Consider the following 24,123-nt stretch of genomic DNA (forward strand, 5'->3'; position numbering starts at 1 on the left):
CCTCCCTGCTTGATTTATACTCATTGGCATACCAGTCAAATAGCTTTTTTTCAGAAATTATGTCAGCGACACTGTGAAAAATGAGTGGAAGAAAGATGGCACAGTTGTAAACCCTGTAAAATCTTTCCCTTTTTTTTACTTGTCTACTATGCATGTCACCTTAAGGAGAGATTTAAAATTACATTGAGTGGGCAGTTGCAAAGGTAAAAATAGTGTTGCTATATAATTTGCTTTGCCTGTGTTTCAATGACCAAGTTGTTCTTCTTGATCAATAATAAATAAATAGGCAGTTAATAATGAAATATATTTATGCTTTTCTGTGTTTTTCCTCTCTGTGAAGGCCAGAATATTGTATTAATCTGTTTTGCTGGCAGCAGATTGAAGATTGACAGTATGCTTGTACTGTACCACTTAGTGTAGCTACTGTAAGGTGGTTTAGACTTTGCAAATGTGTGCCAAATTCCTGATTTTTGTGTCACTTCTGGTATATCCCACCCCCGGCCATGATGACAGGAACAGCAGATCCTGGGGCTTCGTGGGGCCATTCCTGTGGCTGCCCCTCTCCATGGCAGAAGCAGCTCCAGGCTTTGCTGGGCTGAGTCTGTCCGAGGCAGGCAGATGAAGAGCTCGAGTCCTTGCGTGGGTGGGAGGTTCTGCTGCCTTCTTCCCCCGTTCCTTCCTTGCCTTCCCCGGGAACACGGCGACAGCTCTGGGCTTGGAGCCAGCCGGACACAGGAGGAGGTGTTGGGCTGTTCAGGCAGCGTTTGCTCCTCAAGCAGCTGTTCCCTATCTCCTCCAAGGGAAAGGTGGCAGGCCATATGGAGGCATCCTGTGGTCCAGATTCAGACGATGGGCACCAGTTGGACCATGCTGGCCTAGATCGGTATACAGGCACATCCTGCTTGGTGTCTGCTATTTCTTAGAGTCAAAATGATTCGAAGTTGGAGGACAGACAGGATAAAACATATCTTTCATTTTGGATATGGATGTTATCTTTCATTGTACAGACATTGTTAAGATCTCCTAATCAGCAGGTTTTAATTTATTTTATATTCTGAATGGATTCTGCTGTAGTGGCCTAAACGCCTGCTTTCCTCTGGAGAAGCAGAGATGTACTTCAAAGCGTATGTGCCATGCAAAACAAAATTTGTTTCTGCTTAGTTTAAACCACATTTGGGAGGAATAATACATTCTCTTGTTAGTAGTATGGGCTTTTAAGGCATTTTTTTGAAGATGGTGTTCTCAACCAATCTCCTAGTTGAGAATGCAGATAAGCATCTCTTTTTACAGCCAATAGAGTGGAGACAGTTTTTTGTTTGCTTTTCTGTTAGTGGCCTTTTTTTAAACTGAGTTGCACTTTGTGGGACATTTGAGTCTATCCCCACGGATATTGTCTGTGTCTTTTGTGGAAGTGAGTGCCTCAGCAGACATCAGGAGATCATCATGCACTTACAAGTATACTTTCTCATATAAAGTTTGTACTTATTGTGCAGATTTAATATTTTTCCTGATATAACAGCAGTTACAAATGTTCCATAAATTTAAAATATTATAACAAGCTGATGCTTCTTAGAGCGGAATACTCAAAGGATGTATTCTTTAAGCACTGCAAAATTATACAGGGTACTTATCTTTGTTAAAATTAGTAATTTAACTAAATTACAAAGTGGATTATCCTCTTCAGTCAGACCCAATGCTAATACTCCACACAGTAGGACATTGATATGTTGCTAAGTAAACCAAAGTTTATTTTCTTGTACTGTTGTTTGAATGCGGGTTGAAGAGGAAATGGTAGGTTTTTAGTTTTGGATGTGTGTGCTGCTGTAGCCCCAGTACCTGTCATTCCAGGACTTACCATGGCCTGTGGGAGCTTGGTTATGAGATGATCGTGATCTAGCCTTCCACCTAAGTGGCTCCTGGTAGGATTTGTTGGAAAACTTGAGTAATAGAATCACAGGTAACAAAACTTGACTATAGTGCATAATATTGATGCTTGTTAGCAAACTCTTTTTTTGAGAAGTGGTTGTGAATTGGAAACACCATTTCTGTCCTTTCAAAGCAGTTCACTTCAGGGCTTCCATCACAGCATTTTATTTGTGGCTTGTGATTCACAAAATAGTGGAGTTCACTAATAGTAGAGTTGTGGGATGCATTTGTGCATGAACGTAGTTCCTGGGTGTTGCACTAAACAGAATCATAAAGTGTCCAGAGTTGGAGGGGACCCACAAGGATCATCAAAGTCCAGCTCCTGAAATTAACAAGGTAAAATGTTTCCTGAAAAGAAAAATGCTCAAGGTAAACTTTGTACTTCAGGAGGAGCCTATAGAGGAAAAGATGTGTCATGATGTACATACACAGACCCCTGCAAGGAAGCAGGGTTTTGTAGCTATCTTACTGTATCTGTGTGAATGAAACACTGCAGAATGAACCTGTAAATAAATCTAAGGCTCAACATGAACAGTAAACTCAAACTTTGCAAGGAGATTTACTACAGGAAATAGTGGAGCTCATGTGTCCTTCTGTCACGTGAACTGCTTTGGGAAGGACTCAGGAGGCTGTCTCATTACAAAACATAGTTTCTCTTACTTCAGCCCAGCTTCTCCCATTTCAGCCCTTAATGGGACTGCACTCAGCTCTAAGTGATTTTTTGAAAGGACAAAAAGTGGTATAGAGAACTTGGTCACTTATTTAAATGCTGTGTCTGAGTGTCTTCTGTTTTGGGAAAGATTAATATTTCAGAATTGTGTATGTATATGTACACACATACAGAATAAGTAGTATTCTGAAATGGAGTAATCAAGAAGTGGATGTTAAGGAGTCCATGGCTGTCTTGCCTCTATTTAAAAAAGGAGATGGCACAGGATTGGAGGTGGGGTACTCATTTCAGTCAGTTCAGAGTTGTTTCTGTGTATCTGTCTACCGAAAAGTAATATCCACATTGTATGTGAAGTGGGTTGTCAGTCCTTCAGACCCTTGAGTTAATAGTTAATGGTTTGAGTTGTCTGTTGTGCCACTGCTGTCTCATTAACAAAGAACAATTTTGCAGGTAGAAGGTACAGAAAAAGGGACTGCACAGTTAAATTCCATTGCACCAGAAGGAGTCATTCCACTTTGCTTCCGCTGTGTGAATCCCCTAATAGTCTGGAACAGTGCTTTCTTGTGTATATTGGCTGAAAGTAAATAAAAATTGCTGACATACAGAATTAAGCAAGAATATTATTTAGAGTTAAGAAGTTTCAATCCTGTAGTACCTTTTTTTATATTAAGATTCATTCTATTAGGTTTTGCAAAGTAGAACTATCTTTTTTTCTGTTAGGAAAATCATATAATGGCATGAGTATGGGAACATTATTCCTAGCACTTCATGAATTGGCCTGTTTGAAAATTCTATAGCATGCTTCTGTAGTTATAAACTGTTGTTACAAAGTAAAATAATCTTTGGCTTTGTCTCCTGTCCTGTACAGTAAACTGGCTTCCCTCATTAGGTTAGGCAGCATATGTCCAATGGAAAAAGCGAATTCTTGTTTCCCTAGATCACTAGGATCCTCCATTCTGAATTCTTTATTTTACTTAGCTTTAGGGCAGTTAAAGCCTCAGCAGCTCCACAGAGAGGAGTTTCTCTTCAAGGCTGCTGCTTCAAAGGATTTCCAGAGCTGGGAAAGGGACAGTAACCAGCAAATGCTGACAGATCTTCCTGCTTCTGGCCCTGAATGTGTGTGTGTTTGTGTTTTTGTACACCTACACATTGGCCTGAAACCATCAAGTAGCATCCACCAAGGCTCATAACGAAATCTCCCCATGTTAATGAGTACAGTGGAAAGAGGGAAGAATCTGCAAAGAAGAGGAAGAAAAAATTGTTTGGTCAAAAGCAATTAACCCTTTGGGTTTATGTTCAAAGGAATGAAAGTTAACAAGGTGGAAACTTAAAGTGGTTTTGGCTTTAACTGTTTCAAGCACCCTTAGTGTTTTGGGGGCTGCGAAGGGAGTGCAGTGGTAGCCTCAGTATACTTTTAACACAACTATGATCATTTCCTGGGGTAAAGTGGAGTTGTCTCCACTTCAATGGGGATACAAGAGATTTCTGAGATTATTGAAACCTGATTTAGTGATATCAATGCAGTGATTGCCCACAACTTTGCCTTGGACTGGTGAATACTTGAAATAGTTATCACCAAAGTCCAACAATCTCTTTGTCTACAAACTCAGGAAACCAACAAAAATGAGGATTTTTTAAAAACCTTTTTCTGGCTATATATTACAGTGGAGTAGTAGATGGGTCCAATGATCAGTTTATCTCAGCTTAGAGGTGGTGTCTTTTAAAAGACAATTAACTTTGATCACATCTAATGATTAAAATAATTTTTTCTTACTTGGATTATACAAGGGTTAATAGCACAGAGGAATACACTGGGCAATATGACTTCACATAAAAATACATCAGCTCTTTTTGAGGCATCTAGTAGTGTAGATGTGAACACAAATTTAACACTAAGTAAACTTTAATTTTTCCTTCTACTCAGACATTGTATTGTGTGTTATAGTAATTGGACTTGTTCTTTGCATCACTTGGTAAACAAGCAAATGTTAAGCCAATTTTAATGGAAATTCTCCATCAAGATTAGGAACTCTGATAAATGAGCTGTAGCATTTTGTGATTGAATAGGGAAAAGGGTTACTGTCTGCAGAAGTCTGGCCACTCTGACAGGAGGTGAATGCCCCTAGGCTGGAAAGCAGAGTGAAGGCTGTGATGGCTTCTTAGCTGGAAGGGCACCCACTATTCTACACTGCAGCCTTCCTGCCATTGAAATGAAACAAGCCCTCAAAGTGGGAGTGCTTTAGCATCTACTTTCTGCAACTTGAGAATCATTACCTTGTGATGTCCATCTAAAAGTTTGATGGAGAAATTAATAACACAGAGGGCCCTGTGGCACATCAGGAGTGTTGCTTGTTTGTGAAGCATTAAACATGAGATGTGAACTGCTGGATATTGCTGCTTCACAGAAAGAGAAAATATGTTTGGAAGTGTCCTTTTTTTTTCTTTTTTTTTTTTCTCTCCCCCCCACCCCCCTTCCTCTGATTGCCATACTGAGTAACTGGCTTCTAGTCTGATAGTGTTTTAGGTGACTAGAATAACAGTCTGTCTCTTTCCACAGTGGCTGCAGACAATCTGGCAGCAATCACTGTTACTTTTTAATATTTCTGGTTATTTTGAGATATCCTCCAAATGTCTCAAAGAAGGCTTGGAACACTGAAGGGGAAAAAGCATTTTTTATTCATTTTTTTTTTTTAGGAATAGCAGCATCAGGAGGAAAATGAAATTCAGCATGCCACTATTTGTTTTTGCAGTGGTCATCACCCTGATTGCCAGCTCTGACAATATTTTCACAGAAAGGGTAACGAAATAAATGGTATTTGTTCTTTATAATAACTCTTTCAGTAGAATGTCAGGACCTGCATCTAAATGAATATATTCACATTTTCATGTTCCCATTTTTTATTTAAAGCTTTCCCTCCCAACTTTCTGAAACTACTTCATACAGACTTGGTAAGTTAAAATTAGGGTTCATGTAGTGGATAATGTCACATTTGAAAGCTAATCTGTAGAGACCTAGCTGCATGAACCTGTAAAAGCTAGATCTGATTTTTTTTTTTTTTACATATTAAGTGTTTGTTTAGTTTAAATATGTCTGTATCTTTTTTGAGCAGTCTGAGCAATTTGCATGCTATGCAGCAGTCATCTTCTATACTTTATTAAATATCTGTCAATTATAAATATCAAGGTTTTACATTAATGTCAAGATAGTACATCAAAAATTCATGGAATATGTGACTTTTTTCAAGGGTATTTAATACTTAATGCATTTGTGTCATTTTTCTTTCTAGATATATTGACAGGTTTTATTAAGTGTTTGTTAGGGAGATTTCATTTTTACCAAGGGACTATAAAGAGAAGCTGCATACTAAATCAAATTCTTAATCAGAATATTGTTCTTTTTTGTGTGTCTTCAGATTCTTGTAATCTATAGGGTTTTTAAGTTACATAGTAAAATAGACCAAATCAGAAATCTAACATGATCAAATATGCTGACATATCTTAACTTTAAAAGAGCTACTAGAATATTGTACCACAGGATGTTATAAATATGGTAATTACATATGCTGGGATTTTTATTCTGCTCTGTGTCTTTTAGACCATATATTTTGTCCTTTATTGTAATTTACTAGTGGTTTTATGTGAGTTACATCTGGATGGTGTCCACATAGGGGCCATCCCAAAGTTTCACAGATTTACAAACCAGAAGGATGACAGAGCATTTGGCAGCATCCAGGGTCTTTGCCCGTGGGTTGGGTGTTCAGGTTGGCTCTTACAGGGGGCTGCTTGTGTGAAGTGAACAATTGATCTTCCTGCAATCCACTGGTCTAATACATGTTTCCTACAGAGAGGACAATAACAACGTGTATAGATCTTGCATCCTACAGTTGTTTGCTCCAAGTTGGGGTTGAGGCTGTGGGCTGGTGCTCCTGGAACGGGGTGTGTGCTGGAACGGCACCCAGGGGCTGTAGCCGTCGCTTTTTGACTGTTGAGCCCCTGCAGTGTCTGTGATGCCTTTTCACTTCCAGTGCATTATGGCCATAGTCATTCTTACCCTTGGAAAAACAGCATGTTCTGCTAAATCCTGCTGTTTTGGGGGCAGGAGTAAAGCAGGAGAGAACAGAGAGGACACGCAGGGGTGTTTGCGTTCCCGGGACCTTTCTCCTGGGATGGACAGGTCCGACCCTGCTCGGCGGGGCGCTTGTCCACACTGCAGGTGCGCGGTGCGGCGCGGGCTCTGGGGGTGCCGGCGGCGCTCGGCCTGTGGGCTGCCCTGGCCCCTCGGAGCGGAGCAGTGCGCGATGCCGCTCGGCCTGTGGGCTGCCCTGGTCCCTCGGAGCGGAGCAGTGCGCGATGCCGCTCGGCCTGTGGGCTGCCCTGGTCCCTCGGAGCAGTGCGCGGTGCCGCTCGGCCTGTGGGTGTCCTGGCCCCGCCGGGCGGAGCGGAGCAGTGCGCGGCGGCGCCGGCAGGGGGCAGTGCCGGCCCGCGCGGCCCGCGGTGTGAGGGCCCGGCCCGGGGGCGGCGGGGCCGAGCGGCCGGGTACGGCCGGGGCCGGGGCAGCGGCACCCGCGGGGCTCCGGGCACTGCAGGCGGAGTGCCGGATGTAAACTTGAGGCGCACAATGAAACCCCGCTCCTCACACCGATCGCCACGGGCCGGAGGGAAACGCGGCCGTGCTGGAAAGGGAAACTGAGGGGCTCATACTCGCAGTGTTGGTGCTGTCTTTCCCCGCTTAATTCATCAAGCTGCTGCAAAATACATCACTGACACTAACAATAAGAGTTGAATTAGATTGTCATGAATGAAAACTATAGGGAGGGTTTTGTTAGTAGTAATTAGTTCCAGCTGAAGGCTGAGTTTCTGTGTTCGTTTCTGGACTCGGGTCTGGACTGTCCGGCAGCGAAGGTGCCTCCTGAGATCTCTTGGCTTTGTCTCGGTCCTGGATTAGTGCTGAATGTTTTTGTGAGAAGAAACAACTGTACAACGTGTTGCTACAATTAAATTCGAAGGGATTTATTACACAATGACCGTGCTATCGATGTGAGTGAAAGTCATATGGAAACGTAGAGTGCTGTACAAAGAAAAAAAAATTAAAAGTGAGGGGAGGGACAGGAGGCGCTGGAATTGTTAACTTCGGTCGTGTTCCGGAGAAAGCCCATCGGAAGGGTTAACCGAGGGGCTGAGGGAGAGCAGCCACCTGGGACCTCACACCCAATTGGCAGTCTTTTGTAATATATAATTTGCCTAAAATTGCGCGCTGAGCACAAGCTTTTGTTTTCTAATTGATTTACGGTTTGAGCCACTTTTACCTCATCCCCTACTGTCCTGCACACAGTGCCAGCAAGTACATTACAGTGAGAAATGATAAATTACCACGCACTTGTGATGCTAATGCATCAAGAGTAAAAAACTGCGTACTACATGGAGCTTCATGCATTAAAAGCGTCGCAAAGATAGAGCTATGCAAAAAATCATTTGTATCTTCTGAAATAACCGTTTGATCATTTGCTTCAATTCGTCTCAGAGACCTAATTGAACCTGAAGATTAAAATTTATGCTGCTGTGGCTTTCCATTTGTGAATTGGAACAAAGTTCTAAAGAAAATGTGTGAATGTGGGCTTAAAGCTACCTGTATTTTCGAGACTTTAGATAAGTTAATTAGTCAGAAAAATAACGGATATCAGAGCTTCTTAAAGCTTTTAGAAATTAAATGTTTGCTTGTTAATGAGAACTGCGTTACACATTCTCAAATGACACAGCTCCACTTTTAGCAGCGTGTGTAGATGGGTTAATGTAGATAGTGCCTAATCAGTGTTTGTCACCAAAGCTATTTAAATATTTTAATCTGCTTTTGTTTCAGAGGTGTAGTGCAACTTTTATTGAATAATACTGTTACAGGTATCAAGGAAGAATTGAAAATCTTGTATAATATTTCTTGCATTTGTGAAATACCTCTCTGATATCACAGAGGAGAGGAAAATGTGGAAGTTGGTGAAAGCTAATGCACACTTATTGTCTGATTTCTTTCTCCCACTGTGCATCGAGGGCTGGATTGTGTTTTACCTTCACATACTCAGTCCACCTTAAAATTTTTTTATTTTTGTACAATGTCTGTGGGTTCCAGCCTTGAAATATGAAGAAACAGATTTATGGCGGCTGCTGGGCACAACAAATTAAGTTGACAGTGATGTATGAGAGCATAATAGCATGATGATCCCTCTGTAGCGCGGCTGGACGCCTCCTGCTTCATTTGGCTCTTGTTAGGATCTGTTAGGCAGCTAAATAATGAAATTCTGCTGACTGATTTCTGATTTCTCTTTTCTTCCTCTTTTCACCTTTTTATGCAACTTACATTTTGCAGACCCATCCTAATGCCAGCAAACTGCCCTTAAAGGATTCTTTCACTTATGACGACTACAGGTTGGTCTGTCTTTTAATTTTTTTTCTTTGTTTCTTTTCTGTTTTTACTAGGGTAAACTATGGGGCCCTGGAAGTCTTAATTGGTGGGAAAGCCCTATTGTTACTGAAATGTTAATTGTAGAATTTGATACTAATACACTTTATTAATGAAAAAGAAAGTGAAATAAATATGCAGATTTTAATTGTTACAAAGGAATAGTCATTCATTATAAGCAGTTACTTTATCCCACTGGCACACATAGTCAGATTACTAAGGTTAATTCCTTGTTTCTTAAGAAAATAATTCAGTTGATGTGGCAGGAGTTTTAGGGTTTGGGGAAATTTTTTTAATTTCTTTTTTTTTCATAAAAGGCTCTACCAGCACACATTAGCAAAAGTTAATATCTCGAGCTGCTGCTGTTGAACAGGAGAGCTGGAGAATGGAAGTTGTACACATGGAGCATGAGTGTCACTTGGAGGTGCTATAAGGGGTGACAGAACTAAGATTAAAAGAATAATAATTAAGATAATGAGAGCTTTAATTCTGTCAAATGATTAAAATAGCATGAATAAAAGGCATTCATAAGGGATTTTCTAGCCTAGTTGTACTTGTGGGTAAGGCTATGAAAGTGGGATTTCTGAAGCATGCCTCCTTCACTTAAAGGGAGTAACACACCAATTTACAAGTGAGGTGTTCTAAAATTTTACAGGCAAATTGCAACAATTAACATGAAGCATATTGTTACTGTGTTTCAAGCAGTGTTTGTATATGAGAATTATCTACAATTTAACTTTCTTTTTAGACATTAGGTTGATTTCAGTTTGCCACTGTCTTTCTTACCAATCTAGTTCTTCTGAAGAAATCCTTCACAAGTCTTATTCTGTATATTAAGTACATGTTAGTGGTGGAGTCCGTGGGAATTAAAATTATTTTTGACCTTCTCCTGGTGGCATGTTTTTTTCCCTCAAAAAACCTCACAACACATATATGTAGTAAGGCCGGAACATGGTGAGACTAAGATACTTTTTTCCACTGGTGGTTAATATTAATTTTTTTCAGGTGTAAAATAAAAATTGAAATTCCTAGAAAGTACTGAAATCCTAAGCTTTTTCTAGAGATTTTTATGTTTGAAAAGGTAGCTTGCATTTTGTGTACTTAACCTGACTTAGGAGGGTTTTGAATGATGTCCATGTGCTAAAGAATAGCATAATACTCCCTTTATGGTTTTTACCTGGATATCTGTTTGGAATGTTGTGGCTTTTTTCCCTCTCAATACTATTGAGCAAAAAATTTAGCAATACTGACCTAAGCCAAAATCTTGCAGATTGAAGAGGAAAACTTGCCAAAAGATTGTGCATGTGTCAGGTGGTTGCACTGGTTTCCAGTCCATGCAGTCCATAAGCTTTTTAGAGAGTGAGGGGGAAAACACACCTTGGCTCTTCCAAGAGTTTGTGCACAGATGAGAGCTCCTGCTGCCCAGCAGCAGAAGCTGCAGGAGCAGGTGACCCTGGGTTTGGGATGTGTGGTGTGAGGAACATGTGTGGTGAAGGGCTGGGAAGCAGAAGCTGACATAGGGAGTGGATCCTGGCTGAGGATGCAGCCAGTGGAAGGTGTGAAGATTCTCTGCAAAGAGAAGAAGGATCTCAATCCTGGTTTGGTTTTTGTTCTGTGTGCCTGTCTTGGAAACCTGGGAGCTGCTGCTTTTCCTGCAAGTGATATTGCCTTCTACTATTCCTACAGTCAGTGTGATCTTGAAGGAAACTAAGTTTGGAAACTCCTAGTCTAAATGATTGCTTCAGGTGGGATATGGGCAATTGTTTTTTAATGCTTTGAACATTGACCAGCTCATGGTGTTGCCTTTTGCAGATGGGCAGTTTCCTCTGTTATGACACGGCAGAACCAGATTCCAACAGAAGATGGTTCCAGAGTTACACTGGCTCTAATACCTTTATGGGACATGTGTAATCATACTAATGGACTGGTAAGGATTTCTTCAGTGTTGCTGAAAGACTTTAAAGCTTAAGTATTAAGTCTTTCAACTGCTATACAACAGTTCAGTAGCACTTTCTGTTATGCTTCTTAACACAGGTATGTTATCTTCCCAAGAAATGCTAAAAAAACTAATATCTGAAAGAAAGGTTTGTCAGTTTCTCAAATATCTTATAATAGCTTTTCAGGCAGAGCTTTCTTCTTCTAGAGAAAACGATAAGAGATTTGATACTTGTGTAAAGTTATGTCTTATGTGCATATAATGTACTTTAAAAAGTTTTCATTTACATGACATGTCCAGGCAAGTCTGCATTGTCTCCTGACATGGAGCTTTGTTTCTGGTGGGCTGAAGAAGATGCACAGCACTGGACAGAATTGTTCTGAGAACAGAAAGCAGGCACTGATGGATGTTGCCTCTTGTAGCTACCACTAGGGAAAGTGGGTAAGAGATTTGCAACTAAGAAATACTGCCTGCTCTCCTAACCGTGCCCAAAGAGCCTTGTTACAGAGACAGCAACAACAAGAACAAAGCCTAGTTCAACAAAAACAGTACATCTGTTACTACATCAAAGAAACAAAATGCAAAAATACTACTTTAGGGCATATTAAACATTTAAAAGGTGACATATGTATATAGAAAGTCAGACCTGCTGACATTTTGGCTTACGTGCGCTAGTTCAGGGGATGATTCCTGATTTCATTAACAGACTAGTTAATGCTGAGGTGAGGAAATGGAAACCCAGAGAGGCTGGTTTATCAATGTTGTTTAGTCATGCTCATGCACACTTTAAAAGTCATACCCCCTACTTGTGTTTCCAGTAGATATTATTTATTGTAAGCACTGGATATAACCATCCTATTGAAGTGATCTGGTTGTCTTGTGGGAGGCTTGACCTGAGTGTTAGGACAGCAGTATGTGTTAGTGCTGTTGGTACAAAAAAAAGTCTGTTTTAAATGAACAAACTGTAAAGCAAGTTGTTTTTCACTTGACATTTAGCTAATTTAGTGTTACTATGACTGTATCAATTACAGCATGGTATGCTAGGCTACAAAGGTGCAAGTGTTTGGGGTTTGTTATTTATTTATTTATTCTTCCTTATTGCAAGGTGATTACATGTTGTTCTTTAACAGTGATTCTTGCCTTTGCCGATTTGTTATGCAATCTCACAGCTTTGATACAGCAATAAAGTTCATATGAGAGTCTTCAGTATAAAGAAAATTGCTTAAAATTCAGAAATGTGTCATTTTGTAATATAAGTCATAGCTGCAAGCATCAGTACTTCCTGTACCCTTTTCCTGCTGGGCATCTCTTTCAGATGCTTTTGCAGAGACTTGTCTGTATTCATTAGACAACTCTTAATGAATGCCTTCAAAGTTGGGATTAGAGTAAAGAGGAAGAGAATCAAGGTTCTGTGAGGGAAAATTTAAGCATATATTAAAAGAGCAGCTATTTATGTTGTTTTACTCATTCAAACTTCTATTTAAATTGATAAAGTAATTTTTATTTTTATTATGCTCTTTAAGAGTGGGTTTGATTCAGAGCCAGCCTCTGGAGCCAAACCTCCTAATGCAGTAGTATATCAGGATTTGAAACATTTTTTTATGCTGAAATATATCCTAAAGGGCAAAGGAGGTTGTGCTGAACTTAAATGTTTTGTATATATGTAAAGATTTCAGTCATTTATTTAATATTTCTAGGGAAAATAATTTAAATGTATATAAATTCAGGAAGGATAGAAAACTGTAGTATTGGTAATGGGCTAAGAAAAGCTACTGAAGCTATTTCTGTTGTGTGCTAGTTGCCTTTTACCATTAGAAATGGGGGGTGACTGCTAAGATAACTGTAGGCTGCCTAAATCATAGTTTATATTATTGTAGAGTGAGGTGAGGGTGGGCTCTGCTCTCATCACAGCACAATCCCTGTAAAATACATGAAGGCAGCTGTTATTCATTGCAGGAAAGTAAGAAACAAAAGGTGACATTGAATGCACCCTGTGTAGTTTATTCCAAATGTAGTGCTGAAATACCTCCCAAATCAATCAGCTAGCATACATATCCCTGTTCTTGCTTTATTCCACAGGGCCCCTTTCCATGAGCTAGATAATAAAATGCTCTTTGGATTTGAACTGGAGCTAGGTCCATCCAGCTTTTTCTTGCCTCTGACACTATTAATTAGATCAACCTGCCTCTAAGAACTATTTCAAAATGGTTGTCTTCATGCATTTCTCATTGTTATTCTTTAGTGGGATTGTATTTTGACAGTCAGAGGTTGATTACCAGTTCTGACAGAGCTTTGAATAAGCTACATTCTGCCTGTTGGGCTGGGTCCATCCTTAATCACTGACCAGGCAGACTATTGCATGCTTTATACATAACTTGAAATTCATGTATCAGTCTGCTTCAGAAATAAAACTGAAGGGATGCAATTTGTCAGCTATCATGTGGGAAGAGAAGTAAACACCCTGTTAATTCTCTTACGTGACTGCTATTAAAAGAAAGAGGAAATAGGAGTCTAGCACTCCATTATGCTTTATAGAAAAGTCTTTCAGAAGTGCTGCTGGGTTTTGTGTGCTGTTTTGGGGTTTTTTTTTTAAAGCGAAACTAAAAATTTAAAAGAAAGATCAGTACTCCAGTGAGGCATGCTTAAACTGACAGAATCCTCCTCTTAAAATAATGGAATTTCCCCAGTCTGTGAAAGCCTTCTGTTCCACCAGCATTTCAAAGGATTGGGGTGGACTTTTCACATTCAGAGCTATTTCACTGAGTTTACACACTTAAGAAAATTTCAGGACAGGTCAAAACTTTCTTGTTTGGATGAAAAGTACAGTTTTTCAGAAGATGACTGATTTGTAGAAGGTAGATTTGCTATCCTCTTGCATTTGTAACCTGCAATTCAGGGTAGGATAACTTTCTAAACCGAAAATCTTAATTAAAATTGTGCAGTCCAAATTAGAGACTGCACAGGAATTTCTATGTTCAAGTGGTGCAGCCTGTGTTTCTCAGTGGGCTGTATTGCATGTCTCTTGTGTTCTTTACTGATCTCCACAAACCCATTTAACAGACCTGCAGCGAGGCATCTGCACAGGGAGCTTTCTGCAAGCGTCTGCAGGGCCGGGCTGCCCGTGCTTGGGGCTGACATTTTGGATTTGCTCCATTTGAAAGCACTGTTTCATCTGACAAATGCACATTTAATGATGCAAGCAGTGCAAAACTATTAATGTGTGAGCCATCAACCAAGCTTTTGAAATAATCTGAGGAGTTCTGTCTTCGGACAAGCTGCATCCAAGATGGGAATCGGGCTATACTGCAACTCATGTCAGTCAGCTTACAAAAAAGTATGTTTTCATTTTTGAAGGCTGAGAGAGAATTGCTGGCTTCTTCTAGGTTTTTCCCCAGGCTCAGAGCATATTTTTCCATAAGTTACCTCTGTCAGTACTGAACTCAGACTACCTACCATAAAAGTTGCTTTCTAATTTTTCAGCAGCTTATGTTCCATCCTGTGGCTGCATCTCTGGTCATACTATTCAAGAACCTGCTGTTCATCACTTAATAAAAAATATTACATTTTTAGGATAGCTTTACTTGTTAGTGTGACCCCTTTACAGTTTAGTAATTATTTTGGGGGAAGTGCAGGTTTGTCAAGAGAGTTTATCCTCTTCCATTGCCAGCTACCATCTCAAAAATCCTTTTAGCATTTTAAGAGTATTACTTAACTTTTAGATAAAGGGATTATTTTCAAGTAAATTATAATTCTCTGAAGATTGTATCCCCTAAAGATCCACAGTTATCTAATCCTTTTTCATTGAGAGATCAAAAATGTGTTGGCAGTTGAAGGATAAAGCACAGCATATAGAGCTGTCAGTGCCTTGCTCCCTTGGGCCTCATGGGAGTGACTGAAAGCTCCAGAACTTTATAACAAGCTGCCAGCTTTAGCATGGTACTTTGTCTGTGCTCTGTGGAGGGTACTTTCCTCAGAGCCTTCTGTTCACTTCAGGTAGGTTATTTCCTCCATTAGATTTCTGTAATGCAGAGACTTTTTTTAAAAAAAAGAGATTGCTCAGGAATCGTAAAGCAATCACTATCAGCTATATTCTGTTGTGCTGAGAAAGAAATGTGTGCAATTCCTATTGTTAATATTTATTTCCAATAGGGAAATTTGTCAGTGGTGGGAGAGAGAAATATAAAATGCTAAAGGTGCTTTTGTCACTCTTTTCCTGGATAGATCACTACAGGCTACAATTTGGAAGATGACCGGTGTGAATGTGTAGCACTTCAAGATTTCAAGGCTGGAGAACAGGTAGTGTGAAGAGATGTCTACATTATTGTTGGTCCATTAAGTTCAGTGAACACTTGGTGACTCCCTAGAAAATTTTAATGATGTAGTGGTGTGGATTAAACCCTGCTGCATTTGAAATTTATTATGCTGAGCTAATTTTGAGTGAAAATGGTACCAAACTAAATACTAAACTAAATATTTTCTATGACTTGGTAGACCCTGACTGTAGGAGAGTTTTATTCCTTGTGTTTTAAAGAACTAGTTGAAATTTTTAATCATGGTGAGTGAACATACACAGCCACCAAGTTAGGAATTCTGGAGGAGCTTAGTAAAAGGCCCTATCCAAAAGACCAAAAATAAATAATTTTTAGATTTGTCTGTAGTAATGGATTTTAGAGTCTTTTTTAACAATGGTGTTTGTTGGCTTATGTTTCTTGTTAGTCTTAATTCACTTAAAAGAAGTGAAATGCAGTACAGTTGCCAGTCATTTTAACCCACGCTGTTGTCATTGCAATGCTTAGTGGAAATGAGAAAGGACCTAAAAACATCCTTTCTCACAGGCATGCATGCATTTACCTCTTCATGCTGAGACAGCAGGAGAGTCTTGCAAAGATGCATGGAACAGTTCAGAATGCAGTATTTTGATCAGAACTGCTCGAAACCAAAACTGAATGTGTCCAAACTAGGGATGCACTGGAGACAGTGGTTCCAGGAGTGCAGGAAGCCCCTGTGCTGGGTCAGCTGCCAGCCTAAACCCTCAAGTGGAGCAGCACTCCTTCTCTGACTGCTGCCTGTGCAGTCAGCATGGCCAGACAAAGCCTTTGTCCATGAAACATCCTGAAATGTTTTGTAACTCAGCCTCTGAATTTTTACTTTTACTCTGTTATTTTGCCAGTCTTACCATTTATAATGTTGTGATTTTAATTTTTCTTTTGTATCTTACCTTTTTGTAACAAAGAAGTGTCTGGCATTTTTTCTTTATTGAATACATCTTTCCAAAAGTGTGTTTATCCTTATTGCTATGCTGAGGTTTAGTGATTGTATATTTTTGCTCTCAGAATTTGTTATGGTAGTCAAATATTTTCTGTTTTTTCCAATTGTGGTGTGATGAGTTAAAAGGGGCCCACAGTTTTTCCAGAAGTGATCCAATTTATAATTTTCCACAGCTGGCAATGGATGTGTCATATAGCTGTTCTGGCTGCTCTCTCCATTTCAATTATAGAGGGTTCCTATATTTCAATTTTATTTTAGTAGTTTCACTTTGTCTGCTATTTATCAGAATTTCTGTGCAAACTTTAACTGTTAGTGACATCTTTAAAGCACTGTAATTATATAATGCTTCAGTCCTTTAATATACCATGCAGATGTCATTTCTTACAGTTTTAGCAGAAGGAGTGTATGATCCATGCTTTTACTACTAAAAAATGTTAGGCAGCAGAGGTCCACAGAGTCTGTCAAACACTGGCCTGAAATAAAGCAATTCTCACTCTGTTTAATTGGATTTTTTGTAAAACAGTCTTGGGGTGTAAGAGCATACTGTGTAATCTATACAGGTATGTGACTTTTAGTTTAATATGAGATGTATCACAGTAGTTTTAAAACTTGAGAGGGTGAGCAACTCTCTCCTTGCCCACTGCCTGAATACACCTGGTCAGGTCACATGTTCGTCAGATGAGTGTGTTACAGTATAATGTTCAGTATAATTCAATATCATACTTTAGCATTTAGTGCTTAGGATAAACAGCTCTTACACAAAATTGAAAACAGAGAAAGTAAATGGCATCATTGCTGTTACTGAGCCCTTTAGAGAGCACTGTGTCTTTCTCTGTCAGCCAGAGAGGAATGGAAGCTTGCAGGCATCCAGAGCACTGCTGTACCCTGAGGTTCTGAAGGGAATTCTGTAACTGCTGGGACTTCTTTTTCTGACTGACAATTTTGTTATCAAACACAAATGGGAAAATATCCTCTTGATGTGGGAGAATACAATTGCTACTCTGACCTCTAGTCCCATGAATTTCATACTGCCTAGCCCTGAGTTAAATCTATTCTGCAGGTTATATTTAGGAACTTCTTTTTATATGTGAATTAAAGTAACTATATGTTTTATAGAAAAGAGTTCAGAGTAAAACAAAAATAAATACTGGCTGAACACAGCTCAGATCTCTCTGTATGATGTACTGTGGTATATCCATATCTTAAGGTAACATTTAAATGAAAGCAAAGTTGATCTATCAGCAGTATAGTTTTGAGTGGACATTTGGTTGGGGAAAATGATTCCAGAAACACCATTTCTTTTAATGGGCCCTCCTTGTCTCTGATTTTTTTAGCCTTTAATAAACCTTTGAAAGCTTATTTCTGTATGCTGGTACTTCATTTCAGTGTGAAAAACCGGAACATTTTTTTTTTAAAGTACAGAATAAGAATTTCTTCTTGCCTTTCAAAGTCTCTGTTATACATGTATATGTTTACATCTACCTCTAAAGTGTAATTGCCATATTGTATACAGCATTTGAGTCAATACCAGAAAACAAAGCATGTTTCTTCATATAACCAAATATACATTGTACTCAGAATAGTGAAACTCTTCTAGAAAATAACTTTCAAATTATGTCAATTTTGTGAGCTGATCTTAAGCTTTTTTCCTGTCCCTTCACTTCTCTTTTCATCCTTCTAGATTTACATTTTTTATGGCACTCGGTCAAACGCTGAATTTGTGATCCACAGTGGTTTTTTCTTTGATAATAATTCACATGACAGAGTGAAAATAAAGCTTGGCGTGAGTAAAAGTGACAGGCTGTATGCTATGAAGGCAGAGGTCTTAGCTCGTGCTGGTATCCCAACGTAAGTAAAACACAATGCCATGGCTTTTTCAAAACATTTCCAAAGTCTAGAGTGTCCAGTAAAGCATATATGGAGCTCTTTTGTGATAATTTTCTTAGGTGTTACATTTCTCCTGTTTGTATAGCAAATTAAAGTTATTGTAATAATATTTACAGAAGTTGTCTGAACTATATTATCATCTAATTTGAACCATATATAAGGAGAAAAGCCTTTTTCTTTAATAACCATTTGAACAAAAACAGAGCAAGGATTAATTTGAAGCAATCTGTGGCTTTACTTTCTTTCCTATCCCTTGTAGACATAGTACAGTGCTCAGTATGTGAATCACAGCATTTTCCTTTAGTCATTTCAGTCCAGAGGGTACTATTAGGAGCAGCAGACATGAAACATTGCATTTTCATGAATTTATTATGAAAGCTGTATAAAATAATTTTAAGTGTAAAATTGTAGAGATAATCATTCTTTTCAGATACAAGTTAGGGAAGCTTTTCCATTTGAGCTAATATTGCCTAATGATTTTTAAGTTACTTTTGTAGCAGTACATTTGTTGTATACTTTATGGTCTTTTATGTTAAAATAAGTTAGAAGGTATGACAATTGGACTTGTATTTACTGTTGTTATTTGATTGTTTCTTTTATTAGATCAAGTGTTTTTGCCTTGCACTCCACTGAGCCTGCAATCTCTGCCCAGCTTTTGGCTTTCCTTCGAGTGTTTTGTATGAGTGAAGGTAGGATATTTTATGAAGATAACCTAATTTATGTTTGTCTTGTTGGGGGGATTTTTGATTTTTTATATAAAACATTAAGATAGATGATCAGAAAAGTTGAGAAGTTAAAAAGGGATCTATAAGCTACTGAGAACCCCAATCTTTGTCATCTGAGGGAATATTTCAGTAACTTGGAAAGTATGAGATGATACAATTTTTTTATTTCTTTTAATCTCCCAGACTCTTGTGAATGAGTGAGCTTTGGAGTTGGATCTCTAGTTCTTAGGTTTCAAAATAGTTTGCAGAACAAGATCCTGCAAGACCCAGGGGTTTACATGCTTAAAATCACAGCATTTTAGTCATCACCACTGGAATAATTTATGTATGAAACTGGAATATTCTATACTATAGAGGAAATATGGAAGAGACATTTCAAAGTTGAGTATTTTCAATATTTTAGTAATTTGTGAACTAAATATTCAATATTTTGGTAATTGGTAACCTAAAATTTCTGTATTTGCAGACTGTTTTTCTAGAGTTTCTCTTCTGTTACTTTTATTTGTGGGGCAAAATATGTGTACATTTAATAAATATTCACCTTATTTGTGCATGTGAAACTTCTCATTAAATGCTCATAATAGCTCCTTGTTGGTTAGATGCAGTTTTGAAGGTTATGGATGTGACAGTTTGTCATGACAGTGAGAGAACTCCCTTGCAGTAAGGAATGCTGTGTAGATGATGTGGATTTTTTGTGCCAGCAGGAATACTGAAGTAGTTGAGTTTCTGCATGTGGTCTCTTTGCTTTCTTTAATAAAAACAATGTAACTTAGTGTCATGCCTTCACTTCCTCTTGTCATCCATCTCTTAGAACTTACTAAGAAATTAGAATATACTGGAACAGCTCAGTTGGAAGGGACCTACATCCATCTCTTGCAATTGCCTCATACTTCTGGGAAGTAAATTCAATGGAAGATAATTTTAGGATGCTGATGAGGGAGTGAATTTTGACTTGGAGAGGAAAATATAGCTAGTGAATGCTTTAATTGCATTTCTTGGTATATGATTGTGCTCACTTTATTTATATGTCTTAAATAGTGTTTAAGAAAACTGTTTATTGAGAAACAGTTTTCTTAAACATGCAAGCTCTTGGTGAAGTTTGTCATAACAGCTTTGCAGTAGTCAAATTTATTAATTAAAACTTATATGAAATTTGTGTAATATCAAGGAACTCATTAAATATTTTCTGCTCTTGAGTTTTGATGGATGTCTTTTCTGAACACCTGTAGGAAGTTTCTGCTACTGAAAAAGATTATCAAAACAATAGGAAAAAGAATTCCATTGTTATTCCACACTCTTTGGTGTGTTCCTTTTATTCTCAAAAAGTTCATTGCACTCTTTACAAATTTACTCCCTTTCATTTATGAATTACTTTACAAAACATTCTGTTTCACTGACAGAGATTTGCGCTGTGTATGATGAGAGGCTGTGATATCTAAAGTATCTTCATTTCCAGGTGGAGAGAAGGCCCATTTGCTGCTGACCTGAAGATTTGCAGTTGTCTCTTTGAGGCAAATCCTAGAAAAAAAGCAGCATATCTGATAATTCTTATTTGAGGAGAGGGTTATTTTTTGCTAGCTGCTCAAAGATATACGATTGAAAATAAATCTTTCTACAGTTTGTCAACTGACAAAGTGAATGATGAGGTTGTTTTTTAACAGATTGGTTTTATACTTATTGCAGAAGAGCTGAAGGAGCACTTGATAGGTGAGCACGCGATTGGCAAAATCTTCACTCTGGGGAACTCTGACTTTCCTGTTAGCTGGGACAATGAAGTTAAACTTTGGACATTCCTGGAAGCCAGAGCATCCCTTCTTTTGAAAACCTATAAAACAACTGTGGAGGTAAAATCATCATTATGTGTAATTTAAAAGTCTGAGTTCTTCTGTGCAATGTGATTGTAGGAAAAGATATTTTGTCCTCCATCTTGTCTTTGCAAACTTCAATCTGAATGTTAGTACATAATTCATTCTGTACTTTTTAAGTGCAGAAACAGTTTTGCATTATCTAAGGAAAATCAAATAAGATTGCAAAAAAGGAAATTTTGTTAATGTAATTTTGTTAATGTATTTTTCCTTTGATTTTCCAAGTAGAGACTACTTGCTTTTTTCTCTGCAAATAAGATGGAGAATCAGTTTCAACTTGTTGTCTGTTAGTTGCATTCTCCAGACTGCAAAGCAATGTGCTCCTATTACAAATGTATAAGTGAACCTACATGTTGCATGTATTTGTGAAGTAACCTGACTTTGCTTGCCATGCAGACTGATTTATGTGCAGAAATTTTGGGCTTTTTATGATTTCATGACAAATTTCACTGGGACTCCTTGCAGACCCCCTCATGTCCCTTTGGCTCTACATGCTCAGAGAAAGAGATGAGGTGAGGGAGGGGCTGTTTGGTTGTGTGAGGTGTCAGTAGCAGACCTGATTTTTCTTTCCCCCCAGGTGGATAAGTCCTTCCTGGAGAGCCATGACCTCACCCCACATGCGACAATGGCCATCAAACTGCGCTTGGGTGAGAAGGAGATCCTGGAGAAGGCGGTGAAGAGCGCAGCTGCCAGCAGGGAGTATTACAGCAAACAAATGGCAGACGGAGCTCCGCTGCCCAAGTATGACAAGGGCCATATTGCCTTGTTGGAGAACACTGTGGCAGACTCTAGACTCCCTATTGTCTTGAGAAACCTAGAAGATGTGGAAGAGCAAGGGGACTTAAAGATTGATGAAGCCATTGATGCTGAAGTCACAGAGAATGGGTTTGTAAATGGTGAAAACTCTTTATTTAATGGGACCAAATCAGAAAGTGAAAATCTTAGTAAAGAGAAAAGCAACAGAGGGACTGAAGATGCCAAAGAATCTTCTTCAGAAAGTACTGATGAGGTTAAAGAATAGTCCTAAAATTTTACTTTCTTGTGAAATTAAACTAGCTGAAGTTTATCAACAGTGCATTTATGTTGGTGTGTTCCTTTGTTAACATTTCTCTTTCTGCAGAGAAAAATGGTTTTGCTGCTTTATATAAAAATGAAATTTTAAGTTATTTAAAAGATTTAGCATCCCTTTTCAATTAAGATTGCCATCTTGCTTTCAGGCAAAAACTGAGGAAAGAGGTGCCTTTGGAAGATTTTGCAGCCCTTTGTTGAACCAAATGTATTTTCTTCCTGGGGAAGAATTGAGCTTTTCTATCTGCTGTGCGTTTGTTGTTCTGTCACTCTGACTACCGAAATTAAAAGCTTGCTCTGCCTCCTGCCAAGAAAAGCAGAAGGCAGGACTGACTCGGTATTCAGCATGAAGGTAGGGGAGCAATACAGCAGAAAACTGAATGAGAGGATCAGAAACTTGGGAGACTGGAGGAAAACCTGTTTAAAATCAGGTGTGCCAGTCCAGAAAAAGGTAAGGTGGCAACCTTATGATTGGTAGTTTTAAATGTCAATGAGAATCCAAATTGTATACACTTAAAGTGATCTCTGAAGATTTCAGTTTACTTTGTCTTTTGTTTACTGCATAAAATATCTTTCTTCTTCAGTCAGAGTTAGGCTGCTACAATACAACATTCGTGAACTTTTAAAGGCTGACTACTTTTTATTTCCAGGCAGTTTTTATTTACAATGTTGGCAGAGCTACTGGAGATTTTGCAAGCAGATAGGCCAAGCCACAGCTTTAAACTGATCAAAGTGAGGTCACTTCCCAGCTTCTTCAGGTTTTCACAATGAGCTAGAGATTTTCAAAGCTACACTTTTGACTAAACCATTATTAAAAGGAAAATATTAATAATGTTCTTGTCTGCTACTCCTTCATTTCTGTCTTGTTGAATGTAGCATTGAATTCACATGGTTACCTGATCTTACTCAGCTTTGTCTTTTGGTTAAGATATTAATTGATCCTGCTTTCTCAAAGGAAATGGCAATCAGGTTTATGTATTTTTGGCCCAAGTCCAAACCACAGCCAAGTCTGCAGTGGTTTTTGCCATTTAGATTGTCTTCATCTGATGCACATTTCTTGCGATACCGCCACAACTTAAGCAGGTCTACTGTCACCAGCAGTTTTGGTCACTGTCATAGTCCATGTTTGAACTTCTGGATGGAAACCATACAGTCCTAGCACTGTGCAATATCAGAACAAGGCTAATTCCATGGCTTGACTTTGAAATTACCAGCCTATTAGGAGGAGAGGAGGGCAGAATATTTTTATTTTGTGGATCGATTCAGAGGAGTATAAAGTGGTTTCAATCCATTCTCAATATTAAGGACTTTGTCTTTTACTTTTGTATCCTTAAGTTCATGATGATGGATAGAATGGAAAACTTGGACAGTTGTTTAAAACTCAATAGAGGTTGCAAACTGCTCATCGAAGATCAGTTGCAGTAAATCGTCTTCTGGCACATTTGTAGTTTTTTTAACCTTTGCTTCTTTCATACTGCAACCTGGAACATGTGGTTTTGCATCAATCTTTGGTGCAATACACATTTAAATAGTGACCTTCTTTCAGGTTGTCATAGAAGTTCTGGTGTTCAGCTAGCATCAGTGTGGGGAAAATAGAAAAAAATAGTTTTTTAAAAAGTATTTCACAAAGAATGGCATGTTGCCATTGCACCTTGGATATTGCTTCATCACTAACAAGATGCTGGACCAGTATTTTTGTAACTATATGCTGCCTTTGGTAGAATGTCATGGAATTGTTGTCTTGACAATTTAAATGTCATACAAGAGTCATTACGTTTTGGTTTTTATTAGGACCAATACTCCACTTCTGTTTCTGCCACTTACATTGCACAACATTGTACTAGATACTATGATGCAATTCTGAAACTAGCCTTCCCTGAAAATTATAACTGTAATTCAGAATTTAAATGCTTTGATTCAATCTAATACACTGTGTTTTGTTCCAGTATTTGCTAATATCTATGGCTTAGCAAAGCCTGTGGTCACCACAGGACAGAATGTGTGGGTTTTCTTGAATAAAATATAGTTCTACCATGTCTTCACTAGTGAGTGTAATATACAAACAAAACCTCTACCTGATACTGACTGCTGTATCTTTTGGGGTCTGTGGGGAGAGGAATATCTGTCCAGGTGTACAGATGAAGATGAAAGGACAAATAGCTGGGGAAAAACAACCAAAAAAGGATTCAAGTAAAAGAAAGGGAAAGTGTTCTACTGAGTGCATGGTCAAATTCTTACTCTTCATCTGTTAGTGTTATTTAGAAAAATATGTTACACACAATAAAAATAGTGAGTAATCTAATTTTGTAATTTGCATTTTTCCTCTA

The 24,123-nt window shown here is 38.6% G+C and overlaps 1 protein-coding gene across 1 annotated transcript in view; it reads left to right on the top strand.

Annotated features, from left to right (window-relative positions):
• SETD3 (SET domain containing 3, actin N3(tau)-histidine methyltransferase) overlaps positions 1-23,834 on the top strand; it is a 61,629-nt gene extending 37,795 nt beyond the window's left edge. Inside the window, exons 7-13 of the mRNA XM_074542369.1 lie at positions 8,955-9,013; positions 10,860-10,974; positions 15,205-15,279; positions 17,933-18,099; positions 18,742-18,827; positions 20,547-20,707; positions 21,306-23,834. Of these exons, the coding sequence (XP_074398470.1) occupies positions 8,955-9,013; positions 10,860-10,974; positions 15,205-15,279; positions 17,933-18,099; positions 18,742-18,827; positions 20,547-20,707; positions 21,306-21,749 (1,107 nt within the window). The 3' untranslated portion in view covers positions 21,750-23,834. The remainder of the gene's footprint in view (positions 1-8,954; positions 9,014-10,859; positions 10,975-15,204; positions 15,280-17,932; positions 18,100-18,741; positions 18,828-20,546; positions 20,708-21,305) is intronic.
• Positions 23,835-24,123: the final 289 nt, after the last annotated feature.

This window comes from Zonotrichia albicollis, chromosome 6, assembly GCF_047830755.1.
Source record: "Zonotrichia albicollis isolate bZonAlb1 chromosome 6, bZonAlb1.hap1, whole genome shotgun sequence".
NCBI classification, from domain to species: domain Eukaryota; kingdom Metazoa; phylum Chordata; class Aves; order Passeriformes; family Passerellidae; genus Zonotrichia; species Zonotrichia albicollis.